Here is a 17,502-nt window from a genome sequence, read left to right as displayed (position 1 = left end):
AGTAAGTAATAAGGTTTCACCTCATCAACTATATCTTTGTTTGACCATTCTCGAGAGCTAGTTCTTGCTCGTTTAGACGCCACCAGTTTAGCCATCTTCTTGAGCTCAAGAACATCATTAAAGGCTTGACTTATACTCTTTTCATTGAAGTTAGCCCATATTTCTTCATCAAAACAAATATCTTTACGATGCTCAACACAATCGGATTCAGTTCCACCAATTTCCTGGGATAAATGTCTAACAAGAACATGTGAACTGTTGCTCTCGGGCTGTTTCGTCTCTAGATGCTTTGCATAACGCTCAGTGAGTAGATTGCAAAGCCTCATGACCGCCTTCCTAAATGTATCATTCTTCATCAACGTTTGAATCCGTCGCTTGCAAGCTAAAGGAGGTGCAGGCAGTTCTGAAACTGAAGCCCAATTTACTCCATGAAATTTTACCCCAAGAGCTGCACGGTGTCTAACATATTGACTCAACAATTTCCTGACCAGCGAAAACTTGTGTCAGTTGTATCAATCAGAGATATAATAAAATGCTTACAACAAGAACCAATATGATATATGATCCATCACCATTCGTATAAACACATGAATATACTACTAAACGTTCATTGGATGTGTCAAGCGTACCTGTCCGCATCATCTGTCCATGAAAATCTTTGTGAAGGAATTGATGTGGTCTTTGAACTTGCATGCTGGTTGATGATGGAAGAACACAGACCTTCATCTTCAGTAAGATCCCTTATCTCTGCATTTTCTTGTTGATTGCTCTCCTGATGCATTGGAATGGGGGTGTGCTCCTCTTGTAATAATTCTTGAAAACTCTCACTACTTGAGGCATCAATGGCTTCAGTATTTATGACCTTATGTCCATCTACTAGTATGGATCTGTCACCTTCTCCTATAGTCTTTAAGAGGGATGCTCTTTTTCTTTTCCTGGAAGATGAAGGACTATTTTCTACAGCATTATTTTTATCTTTTGATTTTAATTTCAACCGTCTTCCATGCTTGGCATGATAAGCATGCATGACCTGCAGTGAAAAACAAAAGTCTAAGAACATACAGGTTCCTTTAGCTTCATGGTGGCTGTTTTAAAGCTGAGACATTGAAGAAATCAATTTTCTCAGGCGGCATATGGTCTCTACGATCAAGGAAAATAAGGAAACTATTCGCCAAACTAGCTATTGTTCTCCATATAATTAAGCAGGTGACTAAGACAATTCTAATACTATACACAACACAAACAAAACACATGTTTACCTGCTCTATGGTCAGGTTCAGATCCTTAGAAATCTTCTCACACTCTTTGAATGAGAGTTTTTCCTTCTCATCAATTGTAATACACTGTAAAAGCTTAGCACGTTGTTCTGCTGTCATGACATGATCTGAGGCCCAAGAGCGGACACGAAAAACCTAAAGAATTGACAGTTAGAAACTGTTTTCTGAAAACATAACATAAAAGGCAGCTAATTGTTGTATATATAAGTAAGCCATAATATAGAAGAGCAAGCTTATACCTCTTGAACAACAGATCCCGGAAACGCTTGCTTAGCAGCTCCTTGATCAGCAGCCGCATAGCAGTATACTAGAGTTCGCCAATATTCATCAACAGCATCTCTATTCGACAGAATAAAGTCATGACGAATACGTGGACGAAAATCAAGAGACATGTCACTGGATGTAGCAGCAACAAACACTGGTTCCTCTATATACGTCTTAAGCTCCATCGCATGTGTTAAATTAGAATACTTCTCTTCCATCCCATCACGTCTGAGTCTACTACTTACCATCTGAATCAACTACAAAACAAAAATTGACACACGCTATGTCATTATTCATCTATTAACTGCAAATATATGAAATATGGTACTTTAGGTTACATTTAGTAATTAATATTACCTTCAACCGGCGTAATATATTAATAAGCATCGATAATCTCCCTGTCGCATGAGTATCCATTAGAAGCTTATACTCTTCGCTAATAAGCTCAGAGAGATACATAACCTGTTTGCATTTCTCCAACATATCATCAGATTTCTGAGTACATCCAACAACTTGTAAGAATAGTTCGAGTGGCATAGCTCTAAAAGCATCTTCAAGTGCAAACAAATTCTCATATTTATGATCGTGTATAGAAGAAAACACATTGTTCCAGCCGGGCAAAGAACTAAAATAGTCCCAAAGGAAACAGTGTAGAAGCTTCACACGAACCATCTTTGCAAGCACAACCCCTTTAGCTCGTATAGCTCCTGATTTGGATGGTTTGTTAGCTCGCGCATCCAAATCCACATTCGTTTGGACTCTCTTAACGTTATTCATTTCTGGAATTGGCTCGTTGCTTTTGCTCTTCGACAATCTCTGGCTACGGAATCCTAATTCAAAAGATCTAATCTTATCATGAATTTCACCACCTACATCTCCAGTCAATCCTTGAACAGATGGATGCAAAACTATCACAGAGCAACGAGTACGACCACAATCATTTACAGTTGGAACACGAAAGCCAATGCATTTGCAGCGTCCTTCTTCTTGAAGCCTGTTTAGAATTCTGTCAATGGTCTTCTTATCCACCTGGGGGCTCCTGTCCTTCTCAAGACTGAGAAGCCATTTGTAGAGCTCGGCTCTCAAAACAAACTTCTCCGCCTTTGGCCAGCAAAGAAAGAAGAAACAAATAGTCAGTTTGAAGGAAAAAAAAAAAAAAAGGAGATAGTTCTTGCATGTAACATGGATAAAGAGAACAGCAAGTACATTTAAACGCTCAAGTATTCTCTGCTCTCTCCGAGAGTTTTCAATAGTAGCATGAGGTTGCTGCACTTTTGTTTTAGCCGGCTTCGGTAGAACGAGATGGTCAGCCAAATTAGGTGAGCCCTTTGCAGCATCAACAACTTTATCACCGACATCATGGAATGATTCTTGTAAGTTACGACGTGTATGAATCTTTCTTCTTTTGGCATTAGATGGGGAACAACCACGAACTCCTGAATTTCTTTCAGCATCATTTAAACTTGCAGGTGTAGATAAGTTAGCATCTGAAGCTGCAATACCGTGTTTTGTAGAGGTCTTTGCCAATCCACTATTACCATTGGGTGTGTTAAAATCATTATGTACCCTGCAAATATTTTCAGCTTTATCAGGAAACAGATTAGAAGAAGACTTGGATGCAGCATGATGAGAAGTCCAAACTCGAAAAACTCTAGTCTTCTTGTGGCTTTCTTCCCGTAAATGCATCCCGACTCTTAAACAAATACTACAAAGCCGAGGATAGATCTTCTTCCTATCAATTCCAAGTCTTTCACATACCTGGTAAAAAACAATAATTTAATACACATTCCACCTTCCCAGTTTTTTAAAGTAAGCAATTTTATCCATCAACTGAATACCTCCATAGCAGCCAAGCCTTTAGATCCTTGAGCATCAACCATATCATAGATTTGATTATCTATTGGAAGCTCCAAAATCTGTTCTGTTTTTTGAATACTCCTTCCGAATTTAAGGAGTTGCTTTTTCCCAGAGTAGTTAAACTCTTTCTCTGAAAATCTTTTTAACAAACGGAGGCATCTTTCAACCTACAAAAAAACGGACGATTGAAGAAAAAAACAGTTTTATATCCAAATAAAACATAACAGAAACGCTAAGTAAGTACAATTATTGGCATAAGATGCCGAGTATATAGTTCACCTTATTGTTCACCATAGCATCTAACTCCTCCACTAAATGAGAGTCTATCAACCGGCGACAAACCTGATGTTATCACACAAGAAGATCCATTCAGAATATTCTAATTGAACAGGAATTAAGCTTCCACAGATACATCTAAGTGAAGTAAGAAGACAAGAAAAAAAAAAGATAAATTACATTTCTCCAAGCTCTATGCATTGTATGTGATCCCATATAACCAAGGCCTTGCTTAATATCCGAGATAACTAAAACCTGCATAACAAGAAAAAAATGAGTATACAACTAGCAAGATCCAGCTTGATAAAACAAAAATCCTTTGTATTTACTAACTTTCTCGTTAGCTTGTTCGAGCTTATCACAAACTGCCTTCATTGCTGGTAAAAAATCTTTAATGAGCGTATCCTCTTTTACACTATCTCCAACGTCAGTAGTATCTTCATGCTCCGACACAGAGTCATCTTTACAAATCTCAAACCTCTGCTGTGACCCCAAAGACTTGGCGTAACGAGTCAAGTATATCATGTTTGTAGTAATACACGAAGTCGTTTTGGAATCAACTTCTTTAGTTCTCACAATTGCTGGTTGCCTAACAATCAAACCTCTAGACTCAAGCTGCTTCACACTATAGAAGAAGTTCCTACCTTCAATACCAAACTCTTTCGCAATCACATTCTGTGCATCTCCATTATCACTAACATCAACAATATAATGTTACATCACAAACTCTTAATATAGTAACTAAAGACAAAAAAAAAACCACGAATTTGTGCTTACCGAGCAACAGCCAAACGCTCGAGAACGCGACGCTGAATCGCGGGAATAGTTGCGTTATTCGATTGAGCATCGTACAAGCCAACGAAGTTAGCTCTGAGTTTCTCATTAGCGATGATCTTCAAATCGAGTCTCAATGCATCTTCAAGCTGTTGAATTGAAGTATGTGATGATCCGTACAGAGTGTTGTTCTTCGCCTTGAATTGAAGCTGAGGGATCGTGAGAAGATTACTCCATAGATGAGCTTTGACGGAAGGAGAGAGAGGAGAGAGACGTGACCAGAGAGAGACGAGAGCGATCCCTGTGTTTCCTTGACAACAGATCTCATCAAGTGCTGTGAATACAATCGAATCCATCTCTCCGGTTAGGGTTTAGGTTAACGAGAAATTTAAGTCAGTCGATTACTCTCCGGCGGCTGGGAAAATTTAAAAATCTCTCGTCGGAAGGGGTTTTGGGAATTTGATTTATACAAGTGGGAAGTTAGACGATCATGGCGGGATCAGAGGAGGATTGAGAGAGCAGGAAGATATTATGACGAGTTCTTGATGACGGGTTCGATGCCTAACGACGACGAACAGTTAAATAATTAGGGTATTTTAGGGCCACATAAATTTTTTAGTGTTATTGTAATGTATTTTTTTTTTTTTTACAAAATTAATTAATATGGTTATTAAACTAAATTTCTTAAGAATTTTGTTAAATTGAAACTTAATGATATCTAGAAATCAAAACTTAGAAATTTCTTTGACATATTTTATTTTGATATTGTATTTAGATATGATTTATTTCCTTTTACTTTACTGTCAATAGTTTTTATTTTATATATGCAAGTGTTATGACATTGTATCTTTTCTGAAAAAAAAAAATTTACATTAAATTTGAATAAGGGAAGTATGATTTTATATTTAATTACCACCTTTTTATTTTTGTTATTTTCAATGAGTAAATAAATATTCAAAAGAGTAATATAATTAGAGGTAACATTAAAAACTACTATAAAGAAAAGTACTACTAAGTACTAATTGTTATAAAACATGCTTAAACATGTGATTAATCTAGAAAATTTGTTAGAAATAACTTTTTGCGATACCCCTTTTCTACCCCTTTTTTAAAAAACATTTTCAATTTTACTCTGTTTTACACAATTACAATATGTTAAACTAATTTTTCGAATTTTTTTTAGGTTTGGATTCTCTATTTTACATTTAGGACATAGTTTTGTGGGTTAAAATTTAGTATTTGAAGTTTATGGCTTAGGATTTAGTTGTTTTATACATAGAAAATGAGTATTTTTGAAAATTAACAACATAAAAGGCTAGTTTTAAAAAGTGACATAAAAATGAATATTTTTGAAAATTATCTACTAATCTACTATTTCCTCGTTAAGGAAACATCTTCCCTTCTATATACATCCTTTTTCGCAACCTTATCCATAGGTTATTTTGTCTTCAAATAAGTAGCTTTGCTTTCAAGTTTAATAAACTTGCTCCTTAAGCTATTGTAGCACTATAAATAGGTGATTTCTAAATAGATATATATATATTTTCTGATTTTTTAAAGCTAATCAATATATATCTTAACAAAAAAAAAAATCTAAATATTACTAAACAAAAACATGGGCTACATTGTGAGATATTTCTTTAATTTTTTCTAATGATTAATATTTTCTTTATGTTAAATAGAACTTAAATTTGGAATTGATGGTTTCTGAATTGAAACTTAATATAATATCTGTAAATCAAAACCTAGAAATTACTTTGACAGATTTTATTTTTGTTTTATTACATATGATTTATTTACCTTTAATTTTTCCTAGTTGTTGGTGTTGGGTTTCGAGGAAGAAAAGGCTCGTAGAGAAGCCCGTTAAGGAACGAAAGATAAGTCTGCCAATGGGCCTAACGCGAGCCCAGGAAGAGAATCTTGCTGCAACGCTGAGTCACACCTGAGATAATGTCGAAAGATCGCGGGAAAAATTGCACGAGGAGGTTTAGCGGAAGTTTGGGATCGTTTAGTTTAAATATTCGAAGTTTGTAAAAAAGGAAGAGATATATAATTTTATGCAAAAATACAAAGAAAAGATCAATACAAAATCCAGTTCGTCATTCTTCGTTGTTCTTATCGATTTATACCAAAGTCTGCCGAGATCTTATTTCACTTTAATATCAATCTTGTTGTTGTTTCTCGTATCAACACTAGTCAATACTTTTTATTTCATTTCTATATTATTCTCTTATTATCTTTTTTGAAAATATTACTAAGTTTTATAAATCTGAATTTTTTATTGAAAATTATAACATTAATATTATATTATGATATAAGAATGTTATATAATTACAAAATATAAAGAAATTATGATTTTTGTATTTAAGTATTTCAATTTATTAATTTTTTTTAATTTTATGGAAATATATATTTTAAATAATATAATTAGAGGTAAATCTGAAAATATTACTTACCTTTTTTAATATGCTTTAAAAAGGAAAAAAAAAACCATATACATTTATTTTGCCTAAAAGAACGTTTCCCGGTTGAACCGGTTAGACCGGTCCGGTTTCTTAAAAAATCTAAAGATTCGTCTGTCTTCTTCTTCAACTTGTTCTTTGTATCGTCTCTCTCTCACTCGCATTTTTTGAGTTCCTCACTTCTTGCTTCTACACATTCATGTCTGTACCCAAATCTATCTGGTAAATCAAAGTCATCACTTTCTTCTATTTCAAGATTTCAACAATTCCCCAATTCTCATATCATTACAATCCCTAGACCTCTCTCTCTTTCTCTTTCTCTTTCTCTGAGTTTCAATTTTACTGTTTAGTTTTGATGGACCTTGTTCGTTTGGGAGAATTAGGTTCACAAAGAAGAAAGAAATGGCTGATTCTAGTCTCCGTATTCGGTCTTTCGGGTTACGGAGTTTACAGGGTTTACAATTCTCAATACATCGCGAGGAAGACGAAGCGTCTTGCGAAACTCTTCTCAGGCATCGTTTCGTTCGCCGAACTCGTAATCGATTCGGCGGAGACGATAAGCATCGTTTCTCGAGATTTGAAAGAGTTTCTAAATTCCGATTCTGATGAAATCCCCAATAGCTTGAAACAGTTAGCTAAGATTACGAAATCGAAAGAGTTCACTGATTCGTTAGCTAGGGTTTCTGAAGCTGTAGCGATTGGGGTTTTCCGTGGGAATAATTCGGATCAGGAAAAGGAAACGAATTCGAGTTTTGTTGATAGAGTTTTCTCAGAGGAAGGAGCTGGTTTTGTTTCTGTTGTTGTTGGTAGCTTTGCTAAGAATCTTGTTCTTGGTTTTTACTCTAATGAGACTGATCAGAGTGATACTGATTCTTCAAAACCTAGATGGATGAGTTTGCTTAGTGATGATAAGTGTAGAGAGCTTTTAGCAGATTGTATTGAGAGGTTCACTAGCTCAGCTGTATCGGTGTATATCGAGAAGACGGTTGGGATCAACACTTATGATCAGATCTTCTCTGGTTTGACGAATCCGAAACATCGAGATAGTGCTAGAGATGTTCTTGTTTCGGTTTGTAACGGAGCTCTTGAGACATTCATGAGAACATCTCACGATGTTTTCACATCTTCAGGGGAGAAAAACGATTCTTTCCTGAGGAAGTCGAGTAATCGAGAAGATTCGGGTAATGGGTGGGCTGAGGCGCTTACGACTACTTTAGCTGTGCCGAGTAATAGGAAGTTCATGTTTGATGTTACGGGAAGAGTGACGCTAGAGACGATGAGATCAGTTCTTGAATTTGTAATCTTGAAAATGTCGCAAAGCTTTAAAAGGAGTTTGGATGTGATTCATGAAGAAGTTACGGAGAGAGGGCGTCAAGTAGTTGGATACGTTGGTGCCAAATCTTCGGTGATAATCACTGTTTGTCTTGCGGTTTACTTTCACATCTTTAACAGTATCATTCGAGGCTCTCCGGTTTGCTTAAGCCAGCGTTTCTAGTTATCTGATCGATCTTGTAGCTCGTTTTGTTAGGGACATTAGATCTATTGGTTTATACTTGGAGCTGAATAACGTAGAGTTTTTGGCAGTCTAATGTGCCCACATATTGATTCTTATTTATATAGAGGATTCTTGAGCTACAAATTAGTCAAGTTATGATAGAAATCACCATTTGTTTCCTTTAGATTAATCCACCAATATCAGATTTTTAGCCAAATTTCATCATATCATTTATATCATGATACGTAAGGCTGGAAATATGTTTCATAATCCTAAACTAATTAAACTAGTAGCGTTATAATTAACATTAAATGTGATTAAAGTAAGTCTTATCGATGTAGTAAAGAGTATAAAAAACAGGCGTTAGGAGTGTGTGTGACACAAGGTTTTAATCGTGGTTATTAAATATGACGGGATGGTGACAAAAAACACTTACGTTGGTTGTATATATTTGGAAACTGCAATCGGTAGAGAAGACAATAATGCAACAATGTTGTTGGATGATAGTCAAACATATTGGTATGGTGCTTATGTGTTGTACAGTTGTGCATTATCGATTTCGTTCGCCGAACTTGTTTCAGAAATCCATGTGAAAAAATATGGTAGGCACAGTTGTGTTGTATATCATATGTTGTAGTCCAAATCTTCTCTAGTGAATTTGGTCTTGTATTAGATCCTAAGGATATAGGTTGCAGAACCAAAGCTCGTAAATCTTTTTTCTCGTCTTTTTAACCTTGTAAAATGGCAAAAAGTAAAATGGTACAAAATTTAGTTGGGTTGATTGGTAATAGAAATTGGTACAAGCGGTGAGAAATAGTTGGACGAAAAAACGGCAGAAAACCTGAGACCAAAAACTAATAACGTTTTTTACAATGTTTTTTTTGAATGAATGTAAAATCAACCAAAAAACGTGTTTACAATAAAGGCTTCATTGTTAAAGAGAGTTTCCAAATCAAGGCTTAAGAATTAGAGCTTAGGTAGTGATAGAGGGCTGAGCATAAGCTCTTGTAGAGAACCAGAGTTGCAGTCCTTCATCATAGCGGTGGTCACGTAAGTTCATGATTGAGCGAAGTCGGTTGCGGATGGTTTTGTCAATGAGTTTTATGAGCCTTACTTGTGGAGAGGGTGCCTCACCATGTCGCCGAGCATTCCTCTCACGTCACAAATAATAAAGAGTTGCTTGAAAAACATATTTGAGCACAAACCGTTAGAGAAAGGGGAAGGTTGGAGAGGTGAGCAGCGGTAGCAAATAGCTCCAATCCGTTGAGTAATGGAACAAGAACAGAGGCTGAGTCACGTCTTTTTAGATGGCGGCATCGTAAGGACAGGTGAAAAACAAGTGATCCCTGGTCTCTTCCGTACCTGAACAAAGAACATAGTTTACCTGTTGCCCCGAGGACCACTTTTTGATGCGATCACCAGTGGATAGCCGATTGTGGATCACAAGCCAGTGGAGAAACAAGTACTTCGGGGTGGAATAAGAGTACCAGAACCTTGTGTACCAATCTACACGTGGCTGCAGACTGCGAATATTGTGCCAAGTATGTCGAGTGGAGAAAGCTTTGAAGAACTGGTCTTTATGAGATTGCCATAGCGGTACATCTTGCCATTTACAATACTTTTTTGATTGCATTCTTTTTATTTCAAAATATATTGTGTACGCCATTGTTATATAGATTCTTTTTTTTTTTCGATTCCCATTAACAGTGAGAGGATAACCAATCTAACCAATCTAATTGTTCGATTTGAGATAGTTGTTTTAGATGATTGATGTTGAAAATTACAATTTTGGTTCTTTTTATTCATGTTTATTTTGGTGTTGTGCTAATGGTTTCTCTTTGTTCATATTTTCTTTGATCACTTTCTTACGATTTTGTGTAAAATATCCTCTAGTTGTGCTTTAGAAGGGTAAGAAAAAAAAGTATGCTTTTAATTTGGATGAAATTCGTAGGGTTTTTTTTTGTTAATTATGATAGTAAATAAGATGGTTGGATTTGTAGCCTAAAATAATATGTTTTGATTCTTTGGATTTCTTTATTTATATGTATGTTGTTGTCACTTGGAAAGAAGATCAGTTGCGTGTACTTGATATTTGTTTAACTCATGATCAATGACAAGACTTGGTGCATTCTCTGTTCTCGGTAATTTTGATAGAGTTATTTTATTGTGTTTGTATATTATATATTTCTCTTGATGCAGTAAAGATTCTCTATTATTATCAATAAATTTTTGATGTGAGTATATTGTCGATAATATTTGTTTGACGCGTAGGTGGTCGTTGGGGTTTGATTAGCAATAAACAAATCAAAATTGAAAATCTAGTTTGGTTTAAGGACGTAAGTTTTGCATTTGTTAAGCTTATGGTTGAATTTTTTTGTTCATTTAGGATAAAACTATCCAAAATATTGGTGAAAGATATCAACCACATAGATAAGCTGAACTTTTTTGATAAATTTTTTAGTTTTATTCAGGAGAAAATGAATTTGAGTATGTTCAGTTTTGAAGGATAATACCATATTTTAAAGGAAATAGAATAAAATGAACAATGAGTTTATTAATTCTCTTCTGATGATCATAAAACCTACTTACATATACTAGTAAGTTTTAGTACATATGTTGAACCTTACTGGAAATGGAAGATACGATCAAATATGTATACTATATATATATATATATATCTTTAGTATGAAATTCATATATGCATATGTTTACGATCAAATATGTATACTATATACATAACTTTAGTATGAAATTCATATATGTATATGCTTAGTGCACCAAGTAGAGCACATGATACAAATGTATTGATTAATTGTGCAAAAAATGAAGTTTACTTTCTATATCCACCAAATAGAAAATATTATTTAGTTTGACTTGTGGATATCCCACAAGAACATGAAAAGCTTTTAGTGATAGCAATGGTGATGCAAAGGACATAGTTAATGGCCTTGAATATTTTGTAAATTTTGGAAAAAAAGTTGTTTTTTTTTGTTGTAGTCTCTAGCTCATTCAAGATTTTTTTTTCTTTTAGTTCTTATATAATTCAGAAAATCTAGTTTTTACTCCTTCGATGTAATTTTTTCTCAAAAATCAAATATTAATTTATGGGAATTCTTAAAACAAAAATCTAATAGCAAAATCTAAAATTAAAAACCAAATCCAGAAAACTGAATTCAACGGGCGATAAAGCTATGGAAAACTTGCTTTATCAAAAAAAAAAAAAACATCACGTACCTAATCAAAAACTTTTGTTCAAATTTTTGTTTTCTCTTAAAGAGACATTTACGGTTATAATTTATGTTTTTCTAAATTTTCTAATTGATTTATTTATACACAAGTTGCCTTTTTTTTTTTTGGGGGAACACATGTTTGACGTCTAAAATGAGAATCATACATTTATTATATATTTGCAATTAATTGTTTTTCTTTAAGACTCTGTAAGGCAATGAAAAAAAAAATGATAATGTAAATTTCACTGTAGCAATCGGTAGTTATTGAGGTTTCCCCGCTTCGGTTGACGCTAACTTTTAACAACGCTAAACCAAATCAGATCGGCGTTTTATGTCCCCTTCTCTCTCTCTCTCTTTCATCGAATTCAGCAAAACTTAGAAACGAACCAGTCACACAGATAAAGAGAGAGACCAGAAAAAAAAATAACCCAATTCAATCACGAGATCGTCGCAACGTTTCCCGAAGAATTTAGTAGAATCATCGGAGGCTAGAAAAAAAAAATGCTCAACGATGGAGAAGCGACTCCTTCTAGGTAAAAAAAACAAGTCCAGATCACACAATTTCAGATTCTTTTGTGTTTCTATGCTTGATCGTGCTTAGTTCCATAGTAGTTTCGGTGTGAACTGAACAATTATTAGTTAGTATTACTCAAATTGAAGTGATTGATTTTGTAAATCCACCATGAAATTGCTTATTCGGATACTAAAACAGATGTCAGTTTGATTGATTTTGACTCTCCAATCGAGAATCTGGAGAGTGGCTTTAAGTTGATTTTGTTTTTTTGATTTTGATGTTTCTCAGGCATGAGATTCTTAGTATGGTGAAGAAGCACTCGAAGTCGTTAGGAAATACGTCTCTTGATGAGCAAGATGCGTCTGATGTAGAAATGGACTCTAATTTCTGGCATGGCGTGTTTGATGTGTACTTCATTCGTTGTATGGAGTCAAGGAGGCGACAAGACGATGATCTTCTATTTTTTGTGAGGAAATTGGTATGTAAAGCTTGCACCTTTTAATCTGAGCCGAAAACTTAGAACATGGAGTTATGGTGATTGTTAATGTTGTTGAGTGTTTTGTTACTTTTTGCCAGAGTTGTAAGTCATATGGTTTGACTGAAAATGACGAAGCACCAGCTCCTTACTTTGTGCGCAGGTGGGCACCTAAGGTAAAAAAATACAGATATCTGGTCATGTCTTATCACATGAGGTTTCCTTCTGTCATATAGAACATTTCAATTGTGAAGAAGAATTTGTAACGGATTTAACATTGTTAGGGAAAAATTGATTTCTTCTGGGGTGTCGTTTTTTCTTCTTCTTTATTTGGGTGGGGTAGGTTACTTTAAGCGACAGTACTACATGTATGTTTCTTAGGGATTGTTATTTGTCAAAGCTTTTCATGATCTATCAGATCTTTTTATCTGGGAGCTAGACCCCTTGACGCTTGAATGTATCCATCTGTTTTTGGTGTTGCACCTTGTATCTACTGTCTGTAAAGACATGGTAATGGATTTCTTCTCCATTTTGAAGCAGTTGGATGAGCTTCTTGGTGAAAGTTTGGCTGAAGTTGATTGGAGGAAATCATTTTATTTGAATATGATTGCGCACACATCATTTACTGTTACTGTGGCGATTTGCAGGTAACCGCTGTACTTGCATATTGTGATTAGCAGCATCATGTACTAATTTCTTGTCAGTCTAATCTACATTAATTAACAATTCGTATTCTGTTATTGCTTTTTTGCTAATATTTCTATCCTGCTTTCCTGCGTTTGGTTCAAACACATCTTAATGCATAAGGCATTACTTCAGTCTAGCTATTTATTTGGTTGGAATTTTAGATACCATCTTCTTCGTTTCAGTGATTAGACCTTGAGTTATTTTTGTGACCTGTGCTGTGGTCTACTTATCATATGTTTTTTTGTCTTTAAACTGCTCGTGGTTTTAGCAATGAAGCCCTTAAGACGTACCAAGGAAGTAAAGACACAAAACTCTCTCCTATATACAAGGTTAGAGATCCTAACTCCTAAGAGTTTTAGATAATATTGTTTCTCTTGGCTTTTCAGTTCTTCTAAAATATTTTCATATGAAAAAGAAACTGAAACCAAAGAGTAGTTATATACTCTACTGTTCAAAATATATCAGCCCAGCTTTGTTTTTATCAATGAACCTATTAAGAAAAGGGTAAGGAAACGGAATATGAGTTCAGTTTCGTTTTTGATAAGGAGAGGACATTCCCCAGGGGTGTTGGACCAAACATAAATTGGATTTTCTTTCTGAGCATCAAGTTGGTTTCATAGTCTGTAAGCCAATGATGATCATATTCTCTGATCTGACATTCGTATTATGCAGGTTGTAAAAACTGTATATGCATCACCGAGTCGCGTTAATTTTCATCTGGACTCAAAGAAGGCAAGTATAGTCGCTTTTCTCGTAGCAGTGTTTGCCCTTTTGGAATTTGTGTTTGATATTTCCATTGTTGTGTACCTAGGAAGTGGAGACAACACCGGCCTACCCAGAAATTTGTTTTGCTGTAGATGATTTTGACTCAACCTTTGATGCTGTGGTAATATTTTCTTCTCCCTTTCTTTGTATTATCCTGCCAACAAATATGTTACATTGTCCTTTCACTCGGAATGGATTCTATGGAAATGTGACATTTTGTTCGTAATGAAATCATCTCTGGAAGAATCGCTTTTAGTTGAGAAAATGTGCATGAACTCTAGATACATGCATTCTTAGTTTCACCTTAGCTGGATAGTAAAATATTTTGTTATTTGTATGATACATTCATTAGTTGGCTTTTGGCACAAAATTCAGATAATCACATTTCAACTACCTTTTGTGCTGCTTTAACTCCTTATTTGAGTTTAGTGCCTACTTTTTAGTTATCTTCTTCAGAGGTTGCCATTCTTCTTCTTAAGTTTTCTTGGGCACAAATGAGTTTGGCTTTATGGTTCAGAACTTAAGTCATATGGTTAGGTTCATGCATGGAAAGTTGCCCATAGTTTTTTCCAATTTTGTTCATTGACTCTGTCATTAATGTTTGCAGGTTCTGACCGAAAAAGATCATTGCTATTGCGTACTTCTTAATTCTCATGATGGGGCAGCATTTCCAAGTGCAAATGATAAAGATTCCAGTGATTCTAATACAAATACTGAACCCAAAAGTGTGAAAGATCCTAAGGTCTAGTTGTTTCCTATCTATGTTTCACTATTTTCAGCAGTTGCCAATCATGTACCAATTTTTCTTTTGCTACTTTCTATGAGTTTTGATGAGATTCTTTAATATTGGTAACGTTAACCGTTCTTTTGTGTGAAAAAGAACTAAAGGTATTGATCTCTTTGCTAGCATAACTTTTTTTATACATGTGAGGGTCATGACTTATTCCCCATACTTTTGGCGGTACGTTTGACTTTTATTTTTCATCAAGATGACTTCTGTGTTGAGCTCTCTAATAGATCTCTATGCAACTTCTTTCCATCTCAAGGGATTTTGGTGCAATGAGTCTTATAATGTTAAGTATTCTAGTCTAGCTTCTGGGTTGGCCATTCTTTCGACTGAAGTCCTGGAATATCCTGTCTGTCGAATGATTTGTATGCTGCATGTTGAATGAATTCTCGGTCATATAGGTTATTTAAGGATCTAAATTGTATGTTGAAGTTCAGCTGTTTCGTGTGAGAAGGTTATTAGTATACATAATGCTTTGAAAAAATCTTTACCATCGTCATATGGAGTAAACTGCTAATAGTTTCACTGATGCTTGCAAGGGTTGATGCTTATATGGAAGTATGATATGTGATTTTTGGAAAGAACTATTAGATTTAAGCATATTTGGTTTGTAAAAGGCCTATGGACACATTACATGGTACTTGCTAATGAGAAAAGAGGATTGACATGCCAGAGCTTTTGGTTGCAGGTTACTTTGTTTTCTGGGTTTGTCAGCTATCAAATGGTTCGAGAAGCCTATGAAGGTCACTATACAGTTTCTTCCTTTATGTTTTATGCATCAATCTAATTCAATTTTCTAGCAAAGTTTGTAGTCATGGTCTTCATACTCTGTTTCGCTGGTTATTTGCATTATTCCTCTCAGTTCTTAGGAATATCCTTGATCTCGATCTTTTATATTCTCCCAAGACGTTTAATGCAAAGGATATATTAAGGGTTCTTGATAGTATGAAACTTACTTCTCGAACTTGCATCACAGAACGTATTAATGGTTTTTGATGTCATGGAACCTGTCAGGACTTAATGTTAATGCTTTGCTCACTGGTGGAATGCATTGCTGAGCCAAAAACATTACTGGAAATTTTGGAAGAAATAGGGTTTATTTAGAGGTCAACTAGGAGTGATATTAAACAGTACCCAGCTTCAAGATCGCTGGACTACACAGTTAACTTGTAGACGTTAAATTTTTGAGAAATCAAGTGCTTAAAGACTCATTGAAAACTATTACTTGTGGCCTTGTATATATAAGTTATATAGCTATTGTCGATTGGGGCCAATTGATATTTTCACGCTTTCTCCTTAATTTGTCTGTTATCTTTATCCTTTATCATAGGGGGGAGGAATCGGTTCGGAAGCCTTCTATCACTGGGTCATAACACAGGAAAAGCAGACCGACTTTATATGAGAGGTCCAGGAGGACGTGGAGAAGTTGAAGTAGCTGTTTCTGGGGTTATAGGTACTGCTACTTTCTTATTCTTGTATGGCTGCACATAATCTGAGCTCTTTGTCTCCATGTTAGTTTTTCCTATATTCTCTATGTAGTCATTAATAATCCATGGAACGTAAAAAGTAAAAAAAACTTCAATGCCCTATCTAAATCTAACATTGGTCATCAAATGCTTTCGAACTGTTTATTGTTCCCCATAGTCTTAAGAGAGTGGACAAGAAAACGTTGAGTAGGAGATTTGTTGAAATGTATATTGAAGACGGTAGTATGCTTTAAGAGATGATTGTATAGAATTGGTTTTCTCAGATCAGAGCCAAGTAGTTGTAGGTCCTGTTTCACCAATGTCTTCAAAGAAGAGCATCGATCTTGGCTCCATTTTCCGTAAAGCAGCATCTGTTGCATCTGTCGCAGCTAAACATGCAATAGCAGCTGCTACCGCCTCTTACGATGAAGACGAGATGTTCCCTCTTAAATGCTGCTTAATGTCCATCTCATTGCCATGGGATACTATTGCTCATGATCTTTTATTCAAGGTGATTTCTCCTTAGCCACACCGGTCATCAACAATTGAAAACTAGTGGATCTTTTAGATATATTATTACCGTTTTGCTAATTGTTTCCGCTTGTTGTGTTTATTCAGGCATCTCCACCGGTGAACATGGAGTAGAACAATCTGGAATGAAGCGTAGGAGATAGAAGTTGTGTGTTTTGTCTATTGGTTTGTTTGTTCGTTGATTGAATATTCCTTTTGTGCCGTTACATGACTCTGTGGTTTACCTCTCAACCACTGTTTTTACCTTTAGCAATAAAAGTGAAAGTAAAGTTGTGAATCATCATCAACTCTATAGATTCTGGTGTAGGCTTCACTCTACTTAAAACACTTCTGTTTATGTTCGTCCTACATGTCTTTTCCTACACGTTATCCACTCGATTTAGATTTTTCAACATGGCGTGGCAAGGGTGCTTGGACCCTTTTTCCGGCACTTTGATTCTTGGGTATTTGTTCCCAATGCCTCCCTTTTCAAGGAGTTGAAAATTTGCCATCTTTAGTGCGAGTTAGGTTTTTGAAAACCCTTTGGAGTTTTTGTATGACAATTTGTCGTTCTGCGGTCAGTAATTTGGTTTTGGTCAGCCTCACATCACTTCATGTGGTCTATCTCTTTGGTGGATATCACTATTTTTATGGTTTTAATAC

General features: G+C 35.3%; 3 protein-coding genes across 7 annotated transcripts in view; 2 read left to right on the top strand and 1 right to left on the bottom strand.

Annotated features, from left to right (window-relative positions):
- Positions 1-4,987, bottom strand: part of LOC104700816 — an 8,577-nt gene extending 3,590 nt beyond the window's left edge. The window contains exons 1-11 of the mRNA XM_010416413.2: positions 4,452-4,987; positions 4,008-4,368; positions 3,855-3,929; positions 3,678-3,740; positions 3,380-3,565; positions 2,748-3,299; positions 1,899-2,642; positions 1,517-1,798; positions 1,260-1,412; positions 630-1,030; positions 21-483 (exon numbers count right to left, since the gene is read on the bottom strand). Coding sequence (XP_010414715.1) covers positions 21-483; positions 630-1,030; positions 1,260-1,412; positions 1,517-1,798; positions 1,899-2,642; positions 2,748-3,299; positions 3,380-3,565; positions 3,678-3,740; positions 3,855-3,929; positions 4,008-4,368; positions 4,452-4,804 — 3,633 coding nt within the window. The 5' untranslated portion in view covers positions 4,805-4,987. The remainder of the gene's footprint in view (positions 1-20; positions 484-629; positions 1,031-1,259; positions 1,413-1,516; positions 1,799-1,898; positions 2,643-2,747; positions 3,300-3,379; positions 3,566-3,677; positions 3,741-3,854; positions 3,930-4,007; positions 4,369-4,451) is intronic.
- On the top strand, positions 7,066-8,541 carry LOC104700815 (protein PHLOEM PROTEIN 2-LIKE A10-like). The gene has a single exon (XM_010416411.2). It carries the CDS (start codon positions 7,266-7,268, stop codon positions 8,403-8,405), a length of 1,140 nt encoding a protein of 379 aa, XP_010414713.1. The 5' UTR covers positions 7,066-7,265; the 3' UTR covers positions 8,406-8,541.
- LOC104700813 (uncharacterized protein KIAA0930 homolog) lies at positions 11,859-17,147 on the top strand. 5 transcript variants are annotated; one of them, XM_010416410.2, is made up of 12 exons: positions 11,859-12,168; positions 12,438-12,627; positions 12,726-12,800; positions 13,165-13,271; positions 13,580-13,640; positions 13,984-14,043; positions 14,123-14,197; positions 14,684-14,818; positions 15,552-15,606; positions 16,194-16,316; positions 16,719-16,840; positions 16,948-17,147. In XM_010416410.2, the coding sequence occupies exons 1-12, from the start codon at positions 12,137-12,139 to the stop codon at positions 16,972-16,974; spliced, it is 1,062 nt and encodes a 353-aa protein (XP_010414712.1). In that variant the 5' UTR covers positions 11,859-12,136; the 3' UTR covers positions 16,975-17,147. The 5 variants fall into 5 exon arrangements, with proteins under 5 accessions (XP_010414712.1, XP_010414711.1, XP_010414710.1 ...); XM_010416409.2 differs by having other exon boundaries at positions 13,162-13,271; XM_010416408.2 differs by having other exon boundaries at positions 13,162-13,271; positions 16,629-16,840.

The sequence above is a fragment of the Camelina sativa genome, chromosome 7 (assembly GCF_000633955.1).
Source record: "Camelina sativa cultivar DH55 chromosome 7, Cs, whole genome shotgun sequence".
NCBI lineage: Eukaryota > Viridiplantae > Streptophyta > Magnoliopsida > Brassicales > Brassicaceae > Camelina > Camelina sativa.
Note: the sequence above shows the minus strand (reverse complement) of the source record. Positions and strands in the feature narration are given on the sequence as shown.